General features: G+C 38.6%; 1 protein-coding gene across 1 annotated transcript; it reads left to right on the top strand.

The window, feature by feature from the left end:
* Window positions 1-204: 204 nt before the first annotated feature.
* LOC139444341 (menin-like) lies at window positions 205-22,926 on the top strand. The gene is made up of 6 exons (XM_071225277.1): window positions 205-625; window positions 3,015-3,167; window positions 5,772-5,956; window positions 7,932-7,972; window positions 9,773-9,997; window positions 11,356-22,926. The coding sequence occupies exons 1-6, from the start codon at window positions 211-213 to the stop codon at window positions 12,422-12,424; spliced, it is 2,088 nt and encodes a 695-aa protein (XP_071081378.1). The 5' UTR covers window positions 205-210; the 3' UTR covers window positions 12,425-22,926.
* The last annotated feature ends 328 nt before the right edge of the window (window positions 22,927-23,254 follow it).

Raw genomic sequence — 23,254 nt, 5'->3', positions numbered from 1 at the left:
TATAAGCAAGATATGTTTTTATAATTAAGAACATTATAGACGTTGTAAATAAGCTACTGTGTTTTGGACTTACTACCACAAACTGATTTTTATTTCGGTTCTTTGCTAGTAACTTGTTGTCGCTGGTTTCCGACAATCATCGAAAAGCGGAAGCAAATTTTACGGAAAGATCCGAACGTAGGCCGATGAAAGCCGATAAGCGGCTTCAAGATGGCGGGCTTTCGGGATCGCGAAAAACAACATTTCCCTCTACAAAGTATTCAATCTGCTGTCGACTTATTTAGAGATCAACTGGCAAATTCCGAAGAGCCCAACTTAGCTTTATTGTCAATTGTGTTGGGGTGTATTGAAAATACACTGACACTCAACAGAGCAGTGTCATCACGGGACGATAAAGCTAAAGGTTTGGAACCGATCTTTCCTGTGATCGAACTTTCTACAGTTGAAGCGCTCTACACTAAATTTGTGACGCTTGTCAAGAGCTCTGTTGATCTGTCAAACAACACTGGAGAGTATTCCTCACGAGAGTTAGTGAAGAAGGTGTCAGACGTTATTTGGAGTTCGCTAACGCGCAGTTACTACAAGGATAAAGCACACCTCCAATCTCTCTACAGCTTTCTGACGGGTAAGTACCTCACATGCGATCTCATGCTGTGGTCAATCTAATTAAAATCGTATGGATTTCGATGTACCAATGTGAATTTTAATCATTTATCTATGTAATCTTTGTGACTAAATGAGTTGCCATGGTGTCGTTTCTTCATAGTCTTGATTTTGTTTATAGACGACACCTGTCAGTTTGCGCGCAGTAATTCTAGTGCGCAGCCGGTGCACTACCATTTGCCTATGACGATTCACACTAGCAGAGACCATCGATTGAGTAAAGAGTTCCTCATTATCATATTGCTATATTTTAATATTATAATAAACCCGAGGTCGGTGGACGCGCACATCTTAGTTATTGATTGCTTGCTTAAGCGTTTAGTTACTGGTACATTTCGCAACTGGGAAATAAAAAGGACTGTTTAATAGAGAGGGTTGGAGTTAATTTATGATTTTCGTTATTGATCACCAACATTACTCATATTGTCATAAATAAAATGTGTTTGGTAATAAAGCAATGACATGCAGCTGATAACATTGGATAATGAATCATTATTTAATATTCTTCCTGAGAAACATGTTATTGTACCTACCTCATTTGTAGCTTATGTGAGATTGAGGTGTTCCTTGTTGTTATTGACATTCATAGCTTTACCTTGATTTCTTATCATGTTTATATGTTCTGTAGGTCACAACATTTTAGTCCTTGTTGAGTAAATATACAATTTATTAGAGCAACAGCATTTTAAAATATTGATTAATCATTTCCTCTAATTGTCTTGATGGTGATATGTAAACTCAACACTGTAGGCCTAGATCATGTCTATGAACATGGTGTAAATATGTGTTGTTGCATTGAAAGTTAAATTTGTATTTGGGAACAATTTAGCATTCTACGACTGGTAAATACATGTTATATATAATCCATATTGCTAAAACTCCCAGAGTTCCCTCCCTTATACCGGGCCAGTGCTGTTCAAGGTGCATTAATCTGAAGAAGTGACGTAAAATATATATCATCCAATGTTATTTAGAAGATGTTATTTCTAAAAGGAAGAATTAATGACAGTATGTTAACATTTAACATTTAAATACTGTTTTGTTGCAAAATCTATATTTACAGGAGGATGGAATTTCAGTTGAACATTTTACGGAAAGAGTTGGGATATCTGTAAACATAGACAGTTATGTATTGTACTTTGTAGTAATTACCAAGACCTGTTACCCAGCGTTCGAAACTAATAGTTTTAGACGACTAGTCCTTATAATGATAGCATATAGCAAAACCCTTAAAAAGGGCAAATTTCTGCTAGTCCTTACAATACCTTAACTATTGGGCAGTTTAGCAAGAACTATAGGACTAGTGCCAATTTCTAACTCTGGTTACCAGTGGTTACTGGTAATTTAAAGTAGATTGACTTTGACAACATATCGTACACCCTCAGGTGTTTCATTTTCTAACCTGGCTCAAAAGCATGTCTTTCTTATATGTGGTTTAATACCAGCTGGGGACCCCAAGTTTTATTCCAGAATGTCCATGCCTTTTCCATTTGTTGGTGACAACACAACCAGTTTAGCAGTCGTTGTCATTCATCTGTTATCAGCTTCCTCCTTATCAAGTTATCTGCACAAGTTGTTTCCATGATGTATTTATTATTACAACAGAAAAGTTTCATTAAGCACATAGATGCCCTAGCTAGGGATGGGTATTGGAGGTTTAAAGTGTATCACAATATTTTGCAATGCACAAGGCCGTATTGTGATTCGTACGACAATATTGTATAATGTAAAATTTTGAATTCAGCAGCAATCTGATACATTAAGGTATGAATTGAAGTTCATAAATGGAACAGAACAAGATGCTGGTACAACATGATGTTTACTCAGTCAATAAATACACTTTAACCACTAGGCTACCCCACCACCCCACATCAAGCATGAAAAAATGATATTGTCATATGTACCGAGGGAAGAATAAACCTCAATTTACAGATATACCGACAATACCGCACATCTTTAGCTCTAGCTGAAGTTTGTTTGAGTCTGCTTTGCACATGGTGACATGTGTCATATTGTTATTGCAAAAAGAAAACAAATATAATTCTTGTTGTCCTACAAGAACTGTGTAAGGGAGGAAACTTTGCCTGTTCTCAGCTGCCAAGAAACAACAGACTGTTGCCATTACATTAAAAAAACTTGCAACTTTATTGTCTTTATCAAATCATGGTTTGATTGTCCTGACTTAATACAACCTGCTTCTTTTGCAGGTGTCACAGATCGAGACTGGTATCAGCAGTGATCAGTGTTGGTCAAAAGCAGTTTTCAGCTTCACTGACCCTTTCTTTCGTCTGATTCCTAAAACTAATTTGACAAGAATTGGGAGTAAAAGTAGCCCTTTATTCATTTTCCAGGAAACAAGCTAGATTGTTTTGGTGTTGCATTTGCGGTGGTGGCAGCCTGCCAAGTTCTGCGTCTGAACGATGTACACCTGGCGCTGTCCGAGGACCATGCATGGGTTGTGTTCGGGAAGGACTTGACAGAGTCAGCTGAAGTCACATGGCATGGTAATTACAGGTTCACTTTTATGGGGACAATTTTGTTTTAGTGAATACAGTTGACCCCCTTGAGATTCCAGGTTAGAAAATGTCACCAGCATCCTATGCTAGTTGTAAGAGGAGACTTAACGAATCAGGTGATCAGGTGACTTGGATGATAGTGTCCCATCATATCCAGACAGCATGGATCTTTTGCTCATGATATCAGTCGATGGATTGTCTTGTCCAAACTTGACAATTTATGGCTGCTGTCATATAGCTTGAAAAGTATATTTAATTAAAATAATGTTGCTTGTTACATTTTATTTAAATCGTATGTACATACATAATTTTGAGGAGAAAAATACAGATTTAGAAAGAGTTGGAAGGGTGTCCAGGCGCTTTTGATACTTTGCAAGAGAAGATCTGAACACACATCAGTCATTACAAACTTGGCCTTGTGATTGTGACTCGAATAGGTCCCCAATACCTCATGTTTCTTCTAGGAGCTGATTAAAAAGAGGATTGTGTCCTCTTTTGACAGTGTGGGTGTTATTTTCTTCTTAAATAATTCCAATTTTACTCTACTGTTAGAAATATGAGGTTATCAAAGATAGGAGTGGAGACGGTACAGTAGGTTGCTTGTAAATGGTTTCTGAATATTAGTAAGACTGCACCAATTGCTATGGCTTTGGAAGAATGTGGAAGATGCCCTGTATGTTATGATTCTTTCCTGAGGTGTATAAAGTTCTGTAGAGGGATAATCTGTATGCCGAGAGCTCTAGGTAAGCTGTGTATTTGCCATGTTTGCATAAAATATGCATTATATAAACTGAAATACGCACACAAATCCAATCCTAGTGTATCAATTACGCATCAAAAATTATAAATATGATATTGAAATAAAACGATTGCATATGTTACAAAATGATTGTGTATCAGCCGTTTGCGAAATTCACCTACCAACAATAACATTCAGAAAAACTTGTGCAACTCAAATACTGATAGATTCCAACTGAATCAGCACACCATGCCAAGACAATGTATCTTAAACAGTCACTTATTGAAGTAGTGCCTTTCTTACAATGCCTTTTTTGCAAACAAAAATGGCTTCTTGGAGAGGGAGCCGCATGCAATGAATTAGAATTAGAATTGCAGGGATTCTTACGAAACAGGTTTTCAAGTTAATATGCCCAAATATCAGGAAACAGGTGGGTAAAAAATATTTGAACACCCTCTAAAAAATGTGGATTGCCAATCTAAATCAAACCTATGGGTAAAATCCACAAAATAACCAAAAGCTTGTCTCGTGCTCTGCCCTGTAGCACAAATAACCATAAGCATATGAAATGCTTTATGTCTTGGATTGTGCTTATAGTCATGTGGGCAGCTTTTGTCAAGAATGTCGTGTTTAGTTTCGGTTTTGGTTTTGCCTTGTCACTTTCAGGAAGTGGGCAATGTTCAGATTGTAAACAAAGTGTTAAGGATATGAGTAAGAATAACTCATGGGCAGTTAAATAGTTTGCAATCTAGTTGTGTATATGAGTTAGAAACTGAGTTGTATTTGACAAATTCTTAATTTGCTTTTTATCGTCGCGGGTTGGCAAAAATCTGTACATGTATGTCCATGTTAACTGTGGAACACGGAATGTATGTGTAATTAAAAGTCAACGCTTTGGATTTACATTTGATAGAAGATGTGTTTGTTTGCTTTTTGGTTAACACAGCACTTAGCAATATTCCAACTATTTGACGGCGGTCTGTAAATAATCGAGTCTGGACCAGACCATCCAGTGATTGACATCATGAGCATCAATCTACGTCATTGGGATACGATAACATGCATCAACCAAGTCAGCTAGCCTGACCACCCAATCCCATTAGTCGTCTTTTATGACCAGCATGAGTTGCTAAAGACCTATTCTACCTCGGACCTTTCTTTTTTTTCATTTTACTTGCCCTTTAGTATGAAGGTATCCTAAGGACTAGTAGCATTTCAAATATTTTGGGCGTATTGCTATATGTTGTCATTGTTCTGGCTAGTTGACATTATTGGTTAATTTCCGTCCCTTAAGTTGCGGCCCTGTGAAGATCCGGGGTAGAATTATCTTCTGCAACCCATGCTTTCGACTAAGGTGATAGGGTTGTCAGGCTCGCTGACTTGGTTGATGCATGTAATCGTATCCCAATTGCGTGGATTGATGCTCAATGACAATCACTGGATTGTCTGGTCCAGACTTGATTATTTATGGACCGCCGTCATACAGCTGGAATATTGCTGAGTGCGACGTTAAACAACAAACAAACATACAAATCTTGTGTGTGGGCCAGTGGTCTCACATACAGTTGGTTGGTTGGTCTGTTGTTTAACGCCAGGTCAGGCTCGCTGATTTTGTTGATGCATGTCATCGATCCCAATTACGTAGATCGATGATCCGATGATTCTCAGTATATATGTGTGTGTCTGTTACCAATTTCTCAGAATAATCTAATAACATTGTTCTGTGCCCCATTTGGATTATATTTTATATCTTGAATAAGATGACTTCATTCCTGTGACAAAGTGTTAGCCGGGTAGAACATGTACATTGTTATTCCTTTAATCCTGTTGTCATGTTGTGCATCTGTTGCTAGGCAAGGGCAATGAGGACAAGCGAGGTCAGCCAATCAACGTTGGCGTTACAGAGAAGAGTTGGTTATACTTGAATGGCCAGCCCGTGGTGTGCAGCCGGCATATGGAGACAGCAGCCATTGTGTCTGGAATAAATCCGTCTTTAAACGCCACCATGGACAGTGTGGAGATGGGATCCTTGCAGCAGGTATGCTCACTTACAATGATGCCAAATAGCCTTTCCCCCTGACAATTTAAAAATAAATTATTTCAAATTTAATATAGGCCCCATGAGGATTCCATGTTTGAATTGCTCCCAAGTAACCCTGCAGCAGGTATGCACACTTACAATGATGCCAAATAGCCTTTCCCCCTGACAATTTAAAAATAAATTATTTCGAATGTGATATAGGCCCCATGAGGATTCGGGGTTTGAATTGCTCCCCAACAACCTATGCTGGTCGTAACAGGCGACTTCATGGATCAGGTGGTTAGGCTCGGTGACTTGGTTGATTGTATGTCATTGTACCCTGACGTCATTGATCGTTGCTTACACTATCGATCACTGGACTGTCTGGTCCAGACTTATTTTGATAATGGCTGCTGTGATATAGCAGGAATATTGCTGAATGCGTAAATTTATTCATCTGAACAGTTTTGTTAGGAATAGTCTTTCACTGTACTTTTCATCAGCACAAATGGTATATGTTAATTGAAAAAATTCCTTTTCGAAAGGTGAAACAAATATTATGGTCTGTAGACAGCAGGATTCAGTTCGTATTTGTGCATCATGTTTGTCCTAATGATCCTTGGTTTAAAGGTTGAATAGTGGTTGGAGTTAGTTTCAGTGATTTAAAAAAGAATTACATATATGCCTCCCTTTAGCAAATATTAGACAAACAGGACACATTATTGTGCAATGATGTGACATCGATAAAATTCTTGGAAATCAAGTGAAGTGTGTAACAGGTCGACTGGCCCCCAATGTTCATACCTTACACCACTCAAATTTATGACTGAGAATCCCGGGACTTGAAAAAAGGCAGACCCGGGAAATCCCTGCATTCTAGGTACACCAACGATGAGACCAAAGAATGTAATTGGAGCTGCTATTTTAATTAATTTTTCTATTCACCAAAACTACTTGCTCAAGGATACTGAGGGGGCACGGGTGGCCCAGTCGTCTAAGGCGCCGCGATTCGCTGTGCAGAGTTGCGTCCCTTGGGCACGCCGGAAACCCATGATTGTGGGTTCGAATCCCGGTTCGCCCCGATTATGTTTCTAGGTTTGTCAGCACCATACCCGTGCCCATGGGTTTCACCGAAGTGGTAAACGTCTGAGACCTGCATCACTTCAGGCTTTCCTCCCACATTTAGCTGACACACCGCGATATAACTGGAATACTGTTAAAAGCGGCATTAAACCCAACTCACTCACTCAAGGATACTGTTCAGACTACTTATGGGGGGCACGGGCACTCACTCACTCACTCACTCACTCAGACTGCTTATGGATGCAGTGTTGGTGTATTATCAGAGGTGGAACAAGGTTACTCAAGAAACATTCAAATTTTGGTATTCATTGGAATGAGAGTAACATCCTATATTCATGTAGATTTCTCTTAATGATAACAAGGAGAAGAAGGAGGTTGCGGGGATCAGTGTATTGTGGCACTTTGTGCCATGATCACCTTTTTCTATTGTGGACGATGGGGTAGTCCAGGGATTAAAGCTTTAGCTCATCACGCCGAAGGCCGGGATTTGATTCTCCAATTGGGAACAAAGTTTGAAGCCAGTTATCAGGTGTGATATTGCTGGAATATTGCTTTGAGCAAGTTGGCTACCTCTGAATTTTAGACAGTAGACACTAGGCAAATTGAAATTTAGGTCGCACCGGTGACTGTTTTCATCACAACTTTGAGGCCAGCGGGGTCTGACATGAAGTAGCTGAAACTAGTGAAAGAGTTCAGATCGTGGCCATTGGCATAAAATAGCATTCTCTCACTGTCTGAGACACCATGGAAGATCAACCAATGAACGGAAAGATTTGAATAAAGGATAACAATCATGCTGTGCCCATCCGCTGTCAGAGTACAACTAAGGCTTAAATTTTTTTTTAAATTTTGGACCTAAAGAAGATAATTAGAGACTGCTTTTGATGTGGTTTTGTTCTCCCTTTTTCAGGAATTACTGTGGCTGCTGTATGATAAAGGTCATCTAGCAAAGTAAGTTGAGCCAATCACCACACAGCTGGAACACAGATAAACCTCATTCAGTAGACCTTACAATATAGTGTTATATCAATGGACATAACCCACGTGATGCACGGAGGTCCGTCCGGTATAGAAGTTCTTTTGTTCTAGTTGCTTTAATTTTTCAAATATGTTGTATTATAAGGGCTCGATTTAGCTATAAAACATGTACCAGTGCAACCTATTATTGAAAAATGCATCCTTATATTTTAATCTACATGCACATATTCAAATGTTTGGTTGACAAACCCTTACTTGTCCAACATTGATCTTCGAATAAATGCAGTACCTCTAACCTTTATTTACCACACTATGTTACAATTCTATGTGTTGTGTGTAGTTAATTCATAATACATGACACAGTCATCAAAGATATGAGATTTTACCTACTGTATATGACCGTAGATAAGCCGAATTTTGACAGAATAGATTCTGTAGAAAAGGGGTCGGCTTATGTGTTAGTTACACTTTCATCAAATTCTTTTTCTGTTGGTAAAAAAACTACATCAGGTGACTGAACAATGCTTTAACAAACTTGGTCAATGAAAAGGTGAAATTTGCAATTAAACATCACTATACATGATGATTTATCGTTTCGATTGTATTTCTTGTTATGCTAGGCGTTGTTTTATACGCAGGGATAATGATTACTCTGTGAAATAGCATTCAGCTGTAGACACATTTTCTCCCTATCTACCTGTGATTACGTTAAAACATACGCAATAATATAACGGAAAAGAATTTTGATGCAATGATTGAAAAAATTGTATCTTAAACTACTATTTTACTACGAATAATATATTCTGATGTTGTGTTATTTTAATTGGAGGTTTTACTATATATCTTCAATATAACTTTAACCGTAACCTTGATTGTGCAGTAGCACTTATTCGCAAGGAACAATTTGACAAATCACCGTTGAGGTTTGACGTGATCTTGCTATTTCCATTGCAGAAACAATGTTGACATTTAGTTGTATTACTTTTAACAAGTCAAAGTATGGCGGTTATATCCATTCTCTGTCAACTAAGGTTGGTTTCAAAGTGTCAATAGCGGTAATATGATCGTGGTTGCTGTAAATAACGATATGTTGGTAAGGCGGACCTTATGGAATGGGGCAAATGGAAGTTGTAAGTATCAGAGGAACACATGATTTCACCAAAATTTATGTAAATATGTTTAAATGAAAGTTTGATTAAGATTAATAAAATAGATCACGTAGATTACAAACATGAGTCCAGATATACAATGAACACTTTTTATTACCGATGGTGTAACGACAGGATTAACTTGTGTAATTAAATATAGATTTGTTGATATTCTATTTTCGATGACAGATCATGACGACACAAGGTTGGAAGTCCGGCTTTTCTACTGCACATAACATTTTGATACAGATTATCTATGAGATCGGCTTATCTACAGTCATATACAGTAGTTGGTGCAAATATGTTTCAATTTTGAATATTCATGGGACCTGAGCGCAAATTGGTTTTGTCTGGTGCAACTAGCTCTTCATGCCAACATGCACCTTGTGCAAGTAAAATCAAGTTCCTTAAATTGAGCCCTATTTATCCCTTTGTAGATATGTGGTCAGCTCAGATTGTCTCATACTTGACTGACTGATAGCTCCTCTTATTTCAAAGTATTCCTTCCATCCTGACTAGGTTTGCCCAACTTGGTTCCAGGGTAACTGTATTTCGTTATTGTGCGTGTTATTTGATCAAATGTGTAGTCAAGGAAAGCTGTAAGCTAAATGTCCCCTCTCTACAGGTATCCCATGGCCCTTGGCAACTTGGGAGATTTGGAGGAGATATCTACCTCACCTGGTCGACCTCCGCCTTTGGAACTTTTCAAGGAGGCCATCACATCATGCAAGAAGAATTACAACAACCAGCATGTCTATCCATACACATATCTCGGGGGATTCCTGTACAGGAAGAAACTCTACAAAGATGCCATACAAGCGTGGGCTGATGCCAGCTCTGTTGTCAAGAGGTAAGTGTGACACAGTGTGTATCATTGCGTCTACAAAGATGCCATACAAGCGTGGGCTGATGCCAGCTCTGTTGTCAAGAGGTAAGTGTGACACAGTGTGTATCATTGTGTCTACAAAGATGCCATACAAGCGTGGGCTGATGCCAGCTCTGTTGTCAAGAGGTAAGTGTGACACAGTGTGTATCATTGCGTCTACAAAGATGCCATACAAGCGTGGGCTGATGCCAGCTCTGTTGTCAAGAGGTAAGTGTGACACAGTGTGTATCATTGTGTCTACAAAGATGCCATACAAGCGTGGGCTGATGCCAGCTCTGTTGTCAAGAGGTAAGTGTGACACAGTGTGTATCATTGCGTCTACAAAGATGCCATACAAGCGTGGGCTGATACCAGCTCTGTTGTCAAGAGGTAAGTGTGACACAGTGTGTATCATTGCGTCTTCAAAGATGCCATACAAGCGTGGGCTGATGCCAGCTCTGTTGTCAAGAGGTAAGTGTGACACAGTGTGTATCATTGCGTCTTCAAAGATGCCAGCTCTGTTGTCAAGAGGAAAGTGTGACACAGTGTGTGTGTCTGACAGCCATGGGAGCCAGTTTGGTGAGATGTGCATGGCAAGGCTACATTGTGTGTGATTGTCTGACAGCCATACCAGCCAGTTTGGGTGAGATGTGCATGGCAAGGCTATATTGTGTGTAATTGTCTGACAGCCATACCAGCCAGTTTGGGTGAGATGTACATGGCAAGGCTACATTGTGTGTGATTGTCTGACAGCCATGCGAGCCTGGTTGGGTGAGACGTTCATGGCAGGGCTACATTGTGTGTGATTGTCTGACAGCCATACCAGCCAGTTGGGGTGAGATGTGCATGGCAAGGCTACATTGTGTGTGATTGTCTGACAGCCATACCATCCAGTTTGGGTGAGATGTACATGGCAAGGCTACATTGTGTGTGATTGTCTGACAGCCATGCGAGCCAGGTTGGGGAGATGTACATGGCAAGGCTACATTGTGTGTGATTGTCTGACAGCCATGCGAGCCAGGTTGGGGAGATGTACATGGCAAGGCTACATTGTGTGTGATTGTCTGACAGCCATGCGAGCCAGGTTGGGGAGATGTACATGGCAAGGCTACATTGTGTGTGATTGTCTGACAGCCATGCGAGCCAGGTTGGGGGAGATGTACATGGCAAGGCTACATTGTGTGTGATTGTCTGACAGCCATGCGAGCCAGGTTGGGGGAGATGTACATGGCAAGGCTACATTGTGTGTGATTGTCTGACAGCCATGCGAGCCAGGTTGGGGGAGATGTACATGGCAAGGCTACATTGTGTGTGATTGTCTGACACTGGTTCCTTTCTTGCAGCTTCAACTACAACCGTGAAGATGAAGAAATCTACAAGGAGTTCCTGGAGATAGCCAATGAACTTGTTCCAAACATTGTCAGAAGCGTAGCAAGTGAATTACACAGAAATTCAGAGACACGTCCACTTCTGCAAGATCCTGAGGTATACAAGGACATTTTACGCTTTTACGACGGTATCTGCGAGTGGGAAGAGGGAAGCTCTACACCAGTGCTTCACGTAGGTTGGGCGCAGCACTTAGTGTACACGCTCTCAAAGTTTGATCCCCGCGTTCGATGTTTCCTGGATGTTGGAGCGTCTGATGGAGACGATGATGATGAAGAAGAAGAGAACCAAGAACCGAAGGCTAAACGTGAATCAACACGAAGAGCATCACACAGTGACGGAACGGCTCCTGTTGGGAGAGGGAGACGGGGCCGGAAGAAGGCAGCGAATGATGCGGAGACAAAGAATGATGTGAAAAGTAATGGAAATGGGGTCAGTGTGAATGGTAAGAGTGACGATGATCAAATCAAATCAACGATCGAGGAACTTGTTTCCAAGGTCGGAGAAGAAGGACAGAATGACACGCCCAATCCCAACATTGCAGCTTTAGCTCAGGCCTGTAGTGAGTCTATTTTGAACAAGGATTATTTGTTAGGAGGGGGTGAGCCTTTCACAACAACAGCCACTGCTATAGCCACCTCCACATCCTCCGAGCCCAGAGTAGAAATTAATGAATTTCTTAGTACAAAATCGAATGGCACACCCTTCATGGGGCTGACGGTTGAGACCATGTTGAAAGCTGAAAGCCCTGCTGACATGATGCTGTGCAGAAAGGAAACAGATTCTCAACCAGCACCAGATGACCTTGGGACCAAGGTCGACATTCTAGCAAGCTTGGACCCAGTTTCTTTGTCTCTCCGCAGTGAGAAGATGAAGGGCCTGAAGAAGTTGCTAACATCATCTAAGCTGAACACAAGTGCGATAAAACTGCAGCTAACTGCGCAGTCGCAGGTGCATCTGAAGCACAGTAAACGTGGAAGTGAAGCCGAGATGGCATCAATGCGGAAAAGAACTAGAAGGGAATAAACCCTTCCAAAATTCAGGAATCAGATGCTGAGTTGTCTCCTCTTTAACTTGCTGTTCATTTTCTGTGGATGTGTCGGCAGTAATTCGGTGGGACATAGTAATGTATAGTGCTACTTGGTGCGTATCCCACAGTCTGTCGGTTTGTCTTTGTGTTGAAGTTCAGGAATAAAGTTACTGTAGTAGTTGTGTGGAAGTAAGCATGAATTTAAAGAGGGACTTGCTCCATTGCCAGGTTCCCACGTCCTCCAGGTTTATGTTGTAGTCGGTGCCCTGTGTAAAACTGACACATTGTCTGGGTAACTGGTGTCATTAACTAGGTTGATATACGTCATAGAATTTCAGTTCGCAGACAAAGTTGTCCTTGGCTTACTCGAATGAAACCTACTGCAAGTACCAGGACTGCCAGCCCAAGCATAGTCCCTCTTTAAGCCTGAAAGTTTACCATTGTGGTAAATGATCAGAGACATGTAAGTTTAAGTTCCTGATAGGACCCCAGGAATATCCTACCAACTGTAACCGGTGCATGATTCCATGAGTTCATAGGCATGAAAAAGTATGTGTGTTTCTGCTTTCCAGACCGACTCTGAAATCCCCAAACCTGAACATTTTCTCATTTTTCTCAAGTTGCACTGTCCATTTTTCCCCCATCTTGGTATTGTCAGTATTTCGTGCCAATGGCTTCACTATAGAAACGCCAGTCGGTGTCTGCATGTGGAAGAAGGCTTTAACTGACTTACTGCAAATTTCTGATTTGTAAAGAAACAAAAATCTTTTTAAAATCAGAAGAACCCACCTACCAGAGTTTTGAAAGGGCTGAAACAGGAAGTACACACATTCTTTTTTTTGCCTGATGATACTCTCTTAGTCAACTGAATTTCATTTTTTGAAAGAAAGTGTAGAATCTAAGTCTATATAAAGACATTGTATACCGGTAATCATGTACTTCTGCAGTTTGGGAGCACCATAAAAATCAAAAATGTTTTAAGCTTCTTAACTAACTGATATCCACAATATTTTTACATTTTAGCCTTTTTACTGCAGAATGTGCTGGTTTTTCTAAGCCTTTTATTCATTGCTGTCACTCACTTCAATGTTTTTACTGTGTTAAACTCATCCTGCCATATTGTATATATTTGTTGCCATGGTTACAGTGTGTTTATTTACACATCTTAGTTGTGACTGATGGAGTGATGGGTCTTGATCTACACCCTTGCTGTCAGTGCTGTAGAGCGATTTGTGCAGACGGCTGTATTTGTGAAACAACATCAATATTTAGGCCATTCTATGATGTTTAGTGCTAATTTACGTCACCTGTCACCCAAGTAGGTTAGAAAGTGATCATCCCGTATCTGAATGATGTTGCAGTCTCCTTTTTGCCCCAGTATCCATTTGACCACTGCAGGCTTTCTATATTTTGGGGACTTGATTTCATGCAGTTTTAGATTGATGCAGGAATTGGTCATGCAGATATATCTGACATTGGTAACACTGAAACAAGGAACGGCACTCTAGACATGAAAACCACAAGTGGTTATCTCCCAGGGATATTTGAAAAGCAAGAATCCCACATTGATAGCCAAGGAAAAAGAAATTTACAAGATTCTTTCCTGCTCACTGTTCAGACGTTATTCGTGCATGCTATTCATACATCTAAACAATTTAATGAACCCCCAATTCGGTGGAAGGGGATATATTTAAAATAGTACCATTAGACTTTGGGGGCACGTCTTTTAATGCTTCCTTATCTCAATAATTATTTTTTATAAACACATTTGAATTTGTCCTGGTGAATAAAGTTATTTCTGCATGGTAACCATGGTAACTATGTGGTTGTCATGGAGAAGTGGATCCCGACGTGTGACAAGCATGGTGCTGACAAGACAGTGTACATCAGCACTTGGTATATACGTAGGTTAGGTTCATTTAGGTTAGGCTGTTATTGTGCTTCCTGTTAAACAATTATCAATTTATTGTCCAGACATTTCCAAGATTACAAACTTTAAAGAGAAAACTGTACATTCATATCATCTTTACGATTCCCTTACAGGATACAAAAAGTTTTTTCATACCAGTTAAGGTTCACATGAAAAAATCTACAAATCCAGCTCTCAAAATGGCAACTAATTTGATTTGGAAAACGTTATGACTTATTTGCCACATGTTTTTGTTCATGCTTGGTAATGTTACTGTTGGTCACGAAATGATTCATGCACGCGTGCATGAATGCATGTAAATCTTAAACACTTTTCTGTCAATAATTTACCATAATCTTGAATGAAAGAGACAAGGCACCATAGAATCATATGGTTTGCCTACAAAGCCTTCAAATTTTTATCCAATAAATAAGTACTGATAATAAGATACCGTTTTACAATGTATTTTCTGGCAGGCCAAACATCTGTAGTACCAGTTTGTAAGTAAAGCAATCACAGATAAGTGACTTTCAGTGGATTATTCATTCAGGAAGGTTTTATATTTATATTGTTTCTTTGAGTGGAGGTATAGAATCTTGACGTTTCTGCACAGTGTATGTACTAGTGAACAACAATGTCATTAAAATCACACCTTTTATTCCACCCAATACCTCTCTACAATGTCCTTAAAATCACATCTTTTACTCCGGCCAATACCTCTCTACAATGTCCTTAAAATCACAACTTTTACTCTGGCCAATACCTCTCACTGCAAGAACATCTGATAACACCCCCAAAGAAGGTCGCGTCAGGTCAACCATGAGCCAACTTTGACCGCCCAGTCTACATGAAGGATGTGTAGGTTTTTTTATCCAATCAGCTGTCTTAAAACAATTTGGCAGTGTTGCTTTACCATTTTTTAGTTTACCATTTTTACAAAAGAGCACAAAACACAAATATCCCTTTTATGGAACTACTTTTTTAGTGTAGATACTGTGACCCATAGAAAAGACAGGGTGTATAAAATATCTACAACAATATAATGGCACTGCGTTCTACATTTTGAACTGGTTGTTTTAAGATTGTTTTCGAGATACAGAAATCAGATATGGTGGTCTGAATGTTTCTCTCACTTGTATCGAGAATTTAGAATACTTAGCTTGTAGCCTCATCAACCATATTGCGGCAGTCGCATTTATAAGAATTTAGAAGGCTTGACACTAGAGGTGTCAGATCTTCACACAAAGAGGTCTTGTATCGGAGTAAAAGATTTGATTTTAATGAGATTGTTGTGAACGACTAATTGGAAGTGGGGATGTCGTCATATACAGCATTGTTGTGGTAAAGATGTCATCATTATAATCAAACTGTTGATAAATATTTCATTAATATTTATGTTTTCACTTTCATCAAATATACTCATTCATTTCCATCTGGTTTGCGTATAATTTCCATCTGTTTCACCTCATGTCATTTGTACAGAACAACAGTTTGTGATCATGTATTGCCATTCGCACATTTTATTATATACTTGTGATTGCAGACGTTTCTGTTGTGTATTGAAACAAGGGCATTTTGTTCACAGGTTCACATTCTGTTATGAATAGTGAACATGATTTTCGTGATTGTATATACAGACTTACGATGAACAGTCATTTTGCGAATTTGTATTGGATCCATATAAATACATCAGTGATATATACTACTCAAAAAAGTTAAGGACCGTGGTTCTTTCATATTACTCTAGTTAAAAATGCCATGTCAGATTAACTATAGTAATATGAAAGAATCAAGTGGTCCTGAACTTTTTTGGAGTAGTGTAGTACTTGCCAGTAATGGTGTCATTATGACTCAGCCAATCTGGTGTTCATTCATTTTGTCACCTCATCTCCGTTCCACTATATCTCAGTAGAAGCTAAAATACTTCATCGTTCACGTGAGCAAGGGCTTTTGTGAGCATGGTGAGCTGCATCGTCTGTCAACAGTTCGTGATTCTTTAGTCTTCACAAGTGTCAATATGGTAGAAGTTCATAATTTGGTGTCTTGTTGTCAAATCTTGTAATTATGAGAGAATTAAAGTAAACAGCAAAAAATACTATATTCCTCACTTAACACAACACTCCATGTAACGTTTTCCTCAACAGAACATACACAACACAATGTAATGTTTCCTCACATATGCAACACTTGATGTAATGTTTTCTTCAGTTAAATTACACGATGCTTGATAGTGTACAAACGACTACAGACAGAACATACACAAGAGAACAGACAACTTTTGACAGGCCCTGGTTGAGTAACCAACACGTCAGAATGTACCCAACACCTGAGCATTCTGCACCACACTGAACAATCACAACACTTACTGTTTGTACTGTTAGTGTGAGCTACAGAACACCAAGGTTGTCTTATTTTAACTGAAGGTGCAATTTGTAAATACACCCGCACATACAATCTGCCCCATGCTAACAGACGTCAGTGTTGCCCTATCATTTTATCCTACAGCTTGACAATCCCAAGTCAACTTTTAGAGCACTGTACTCGCCTTTTTAACTAACTATTCAATTCTTAAATGCACTTCATGACTATTTGATAAAACAAATCTTGAAATAATCTCGTCTATAATATGTGTTGCCTCTGCTGAATAGACGTCAATTTTCTCCAAGAGTCTTAAGATTTATTTTATTGGGATATGAATTATCTCCCCTTAATGTTGTGTGATGCGTTTGTCGGACATCCGTCCTACAGCTCCCCGTCACTGTTGATCTATGCCAACCCCTGGTGGAGCTCGTTGTTTATTTGAAAAGTGTTAAGTGATGGTTATTGATGTGATATGTAAAGTGTCTATTAATCTTTCTTTGTTACTCCTGTTTAAGTTCGAGTTTCGGAGTTGAAGTGGCCTTATCGTGGTGATGAGATGTGTCTGTATCTATATCAGATATATCTGCAATATAAGTTTTACTCATTTTGGACAATATCTAAGATTTAATGTTTGATAATTAAACATGCATACATTTTCTTAATTCAATGTATCAGTTTAAGAGAGTTGAAACAATTGTTTTTATTTTCATTGGTATCTGATGTTTAGGATATGTAAAGACAGAATTCACCTTGGCCAAACCTGAAATAGTTCCTGTTTAAGTCATTATATATATATACATACATTTTGAGTGTTTAGTAAAGATATTGTCACCTGTCATTTTATTTATTTCCTAAAAACTAATGTGTATTTTAGTAGATGATGATTCTGACAATGCTGGGAAATTGGTTGTATGTCATGATTGAAAAATAATTTCATCGTTACGATATTGTATGTATTATGGTAATTTACTGGTACGTAAAAAGAAACGGAGAAATTCCTTCTCTCGATTTGCACGAGATTACTTTAATTACTGGTATTGTTGTTTCTAGAGCCTGTCGTCTGAAGTGTATGAGTTAGGCGATCTTGAAACAAACAGGAATGAAACAGAATCAAAAAAAGATGTTTGATCATGGAAGAAAATCAGTAAGGTGCATCCTAATCATCTCGGGAAAAGGTAAAATATACTACTCAAAAGAAGTTAAGAACACCCAATTCTTTTCATATGACCACAGTTAACCTGACGTGACAGCTTAATTTAGTCATATGCAAAAATTGTGTTCTTAAGCTTCTTTTGCGTAATATATATATGACCCTTTTAGATGAATAATATTTATATTGAACTTGTTTTGAACATTGAACAAGATCGCTTAAAGTTTCTAAAACTGAGACAGAAATACAAAAAGTGTGGTATTATTCAGTGAGTTTACGAGTGAAATGTGTTAAAGACTGCCTACAAAGAGTGTGTTTTGTCTCTTCCTGTGTTCTTCAGTCTATTGCTATTGTTAAAAATCATTTTCAAAATACTTTTTTCTATGTGTGACTTGGAGTCATTGGTTACTTTGACTTTCAAACTATTTTTAACTGACCTTTGTCCATGATTTAATTGATGCAGCCGTTTGGCGTTTAGTGCGTTGAAATTGACTTATTTTTAGACATTTTTAAAACCTTTCCCTCCCCTTTGTATTATACTTGACAAGACGGTGCTGATGTAGGGGACAAGATGTCTGGTAGATATGGTTTATGCAGTATTCACATTTTACCCTTGTTTTATTGTACAGGGAAGTATTCGCTACATGCAACTTGTTGGTTTGTTGGTTTGGTCAGTGGCACATATGTCCAAATTGCTGGTCCGATTCTTCTATGGTCATTCCAAATTTACTTGTCAAGGGCAATTTGGAATTTTAAGTCAAGGCGACCTCAAATTCTATTTTTCAAGTTAACACTACAAGTTCTTTTCTTCACTGGCTTCCTTGCTGCCAATAGCTGCAAAATTGCTGGTGCTGCGTAAGGCAATAATTACTCACTCACTCTTCACTTGCATCCTGATTGACATTTCGTAAATGTACAATTTATATTAAAAACAAACAATAAAAAAACATGCTTTGAGCAATTATGTTAGATGTCTGAATTTAACATCCTTGCTTTGAGTTATTGTCTGTATGGTTTGATGTTCAGTACGTGACCTTGGAAGGTCGAGGTGACCAATTCAGCCTTGTCATGGCTTCCAGTTATGGAGGCAATGATGTCTCAGAAATCTTCAAAGAATTTTGAATGAGATATTCTATTTGTTCATTTGAAACCTGAAACAATTTATTCCCAAGATCATTTTTATAGCGTCTATTTCCTTGTACATATCATGTTGATGTATATATTACCTTATTGAGTATTTTATCATTGATACAGTGTAAATATGTTCATTTCAAGTTGAATGCCCACCTGTGATTGTATGATGTTTTAGCAGTGAAATGTATGTTGCCCCACAACACATTAAACACACACACAAATGTTATAACATATTAAACCCAATAAGTGCCACAATGAAACTAGGTGAGTCTTGAACACTCCCTCCTCCCCCTAAACTAACACTTAGTCCTAGAAATAAAGGTATCTTATTAAAAAGTATAAATTACACAATTAAGATTATATTGGAGCTTAATTTTAGCCTAGAGTTGAGGCAATCCAGCGTTAGAAATTGGCACTAGTCCTGTAGTCCTTACCAAACTGCCCAATAGTAAAGGTATCATAAGCACTAGTAGAAGTTGGCCCATTTAAGGGTTTTGCTATATGGTATCATTGTAAGGACTAGTGGACAAAAACTGTTCGTTTCTAACCCTGCAATCTAAATCTGCCGAACCATTCTAGACTTGAGCTTGATTCCTTTCTTTCTTTATTCTCTTGGGTCTTGGAGACAGACTATCATGCCACTTCCTCCTTCCCGTCGCTCCTTCTCCTCTTCTTCCCCAACGATGGGAATATCACCGTGCGTGAACGGGTTGATACTTTGTAAAACGGATTTGTTAATTTTGAAATTATTTGTTGGATAAACAAGTGGAACCGTCCAGATTAGTGATATTTTCTGATAGTGCACCTTGTGTTGAAACCTACTAAGACAGACTGGGAAGTTTATTGGGTTAAATATGGTATATCCCATGACATTTTGAAAACATGCCATTTGACCTGCTTTAATGTGTTAATGTCACATAACTGATTGACAATTTGAACTTCACATATCAGGAAATAATATATTTTATTTTTAACTTTTATTCATCAAGGGTATATCAATGTACACTAGTTGATGTGACAGTGTCAGCATACCTTCACATATTATGTGTTGAAAATACACAAACATTTCATTGATGATCAGTGTTAAATAGACAATCGAGACTATTTGGAGCAGTTTTTTTACAAATCGTATTGTTCAGTATTTTGTTCATCTCATGGTATAAACATCTGTACACATATACCAAACATGTTTTGTTAGAAATATGTTAAATTAGGATAAACAGTCTATGTTCGGTTTTAAGGCATGTTTTCGCAATATTAGAACCCCTTTGAAAACATTTGGGGTTTTTTGCATAAAAATAGAAATGTAAATTTGGACTTTGATAGAACTCTTTTCTTGCTCTAAATGTGAGCATAATTTTTGCAAAAATCATTGCTTCAAGACAACTATTTATTGTCAACCTCTGATTTGAATAGGATAAATCTGGTTTGTGGGTTGGAGTTACCTCCCCTCTTTCATGTATTAGTGTTAGTGTTTGAGAAGTGTCTTCAGTGATGTCGTGGGTGCATGCATGTCCGACATTTGTGTCAGTTTCATAAAGTTTAGAATGTTAGGAGGAAGTATTGTTTTTGGTGACGATCGATTATAGTGTTGTGGTAGGTTTAGTTACGTCCATCGTACATATGTCAAAATTTCACGAAAACCTTCCTGGTTTGTTTATCTCATCACCTGCCATCTGAATCACGGAACAGGTTGGCAATACACCTTGTGTATTGGATGGCCACAATGGAGGCTGAGTTTGGATAAAACTAAGTGGGTCATGTGACCAGCTGATTTTCATTCACCAATAACTTGTTCATCAACCATTGGCTTGCCTGTTCCACACCTAATCACATATGGGATGCTTTAACATCAGTGATGCAACTACGGCTTTCACATGCATTCGCCATCTCGTCTCATGCTGGATAACACTGATTGATCCGCTTTCACCTGCATTCACTGTTTCGTCTCATGCTGGATAACACTGATTTGATCATAGGGAGAGTACACATTATGAAAAATTTGCCGAAAAACTAATTTGACATTTATATATGATTTCTAAGAAATGAAATTTTGAGAAAGTATTTCAGAAAGGTAATGTGTGATCAGTTTGGTTTGTTGTGCAACAGGGTCACTCATGTCATTGTTTTTGTCATCCAGTGTTAATTAGCATTTCAAGTTTAACCAAAGATTTATCAGTATATTTTTTCACAATTCATGAAGTAGTCACTAGGTTCTGTCAGCCATTATCTGATACAGCCAAGCTGCAGTCACTATTCACAGAAGCAAACTTCTAAGACAGGTAATTGAATTGATTCAGAGACTGAAGATTGAAGAAGGCATCCCCCTTTAGAGAAATGAGAAATGTGAAATAAGCCTTGTAGACTTTTGCTGTTTCAAATTCAAAAATGAAAGTTAAAGTATGATGCCTTTTCACTGTGTCCTGTATTACGTATAAATACAAGTAATATTTGTTCTTTTCAAGGACCACAAATTCTAATTTGTTAGACAAAAATTTTTCAGCGACTGACTCATTTGTAGACACTGGGGAATGTTTGCCAACCAATATGGCTCACCTTCAGGAAACCCTTGTGGCCTGAACACCTACTAGGATGGTGGGGTAGCCCACTGGTTAAAGCATTCACTCGTCACACCGGAGGCCCGGGTTTGATTCCTGCATGGGTACAATGTGTGAAGTCCATTTCTGGTGTTCCCTGCCATGTTATTTTGGAATATTGATAAGAGTTGCGTAAAACCATACTCACTCATTGAACACAATAGCAGCATGGTCTGCCATGCATGTAAATGGTGTTTAAGCAGTTTCTGGAAACGGCAGCCTTCATTTTGCTGTATTATAGTGATGTGTTTTGAGAGAATTATTATTATTCCAAAATGGTCAGTTTGTGGAACAGGTGAATTTGGACTTTTTAACACTTTCAGAAGACCTTTATACAGAACTTGTGAAATGACTTCGATTTGAGTCAATAACCATGTGTAAAATCAAAGTATCAGTAATTTCTCTTGTTGGATAGACTAACATCTAGTCTCTGAAATGAACATATTTTACAGAAAAAAACAGTTGTCAAATTATAGTTATAAAAAAATATAATAAAAAGGAGCCCAGAGACTTTCTTCATTTTCAGATATCTAGACTTGCCAAACATTATAGACTTGCATGGGCTGCATATATTTGTTTCAGGGTCTGTATGACAGACTACTTGTTGGGATAAAGACACTTTGAAGAATTGTAGTTGTGTAATTGAAAAAGTGTCATCTCCCAAACAAGCCAGTCAGGGTCTCTACTTTGTATAAACTAGTCAAAATATGTATTTAATGTGCCATTAAGTTGCCGAAATAATCACTGTAAATCTGCTTAAAACAAGGGGCGTTTCTCTCAAGGGAAATAACTCTTCCTTTTTGTAACTAACACTACTGGTATTCAACCCCTAAGAAGTTGCGGTCAGTGGTTTAGCGTAACTAGTCAACATGATTGGTTCCCGGTACTTCTACATGTACTTACTCTATTCAAAATATGTTAAAAAACACAATGACCCGAATTTTTTATATTACCATAGTTAATCTGTCATACTATGGGGGCGGTCAGGTAGCCTAGTGGTTAAAGCGTTTGCTCGTCATGCCGAAGACCCGGGTTCGAATCCCGACATGGGTACAATGTGTGCAGCCCATTTCGGTGTCCCCCGCCGTGATGTTGCTGGAATATTGCTAAAAGCGGCGTAAAACCATACTCTCTCACTCACTGTCATGCTATGATGATTATTTTGAGTGATATGAAAGAATCGGGTGTTCTTTAATTTCTGTTGAGTAGTATATTTTATCCTCACTCCAAACCAACACTGTTCCAGCAGGGGAGAGCTTGTTGGTGTCATCGTTTCATCTCTGTCTCATGTTGATGTAATCACAGTCAAATGTTGGACACTGTACAGATACCTGGCTTAATAAAAGTCTTTACTTTTTGTTTTGGTTTTACTTTTCAGCTGTTTGCAATTAAAAAATACAGGTAACCATTGGAGTTGGATATACTGTATTCGCCATAATACGCAAAGTTGTAAACTCATGAAGATCCGGGGTAGAATAGGTCTTCTGCAACCCATGCTTGCCATAAGAGGCGACTAACCGGATCGGGTGGTCAGGCTCGCTGACATGGTTGATGCATGTCATTATCCCAGTTGTGTGAATCGATGCTCATTACATCAATCAGTGGATTGTCTGGTCCAGACTTGATTATTTACAGATCGCCGTCATATAGATGGAATATTACTGCAGCGTTAAAC

Source organism: Haliotis cracherodii, unplaced genomic scaffold (genome assembly GCF_022045235.1).
Source record: "Haliotis cracherodii isolate W230 unplaced genomic scaffold, xgHalCrac1.p SCAF_5, whole genome shotgun sequence".
NCBI lineage: Eukaryota > Metazoa > Mollusca > Gastropoda > Lepetellida > Haliotidae > Haliotis > Haliotis cracherodii.
This window is presented reverse-complemented; position numbering and strand designations above follow the sequence as displayed.

Coding starts and splice junctions, on each gene's coding strand:
- LOC139444341 (XM_071225277.1), top strand. CDS start 211: ATGGCGGGCTTTCGGGATCGCGAAAAACAACATTTCCCTCTACAAAGT. Junction 626..3,014: donor TCTCTACAGCTTTCTGACGG/GTAAGTACCTCA, acceptor TTCATTTTCCAG/GAAACAAGCTAGATTGTTTT. Junction 3,168..5,771: donor AGCTGAAGTCACATGGCATG/GTAATTACAGGT, acceptor ATCTGTTGCTAG/GCAAGGGCAATGAGGACAAG.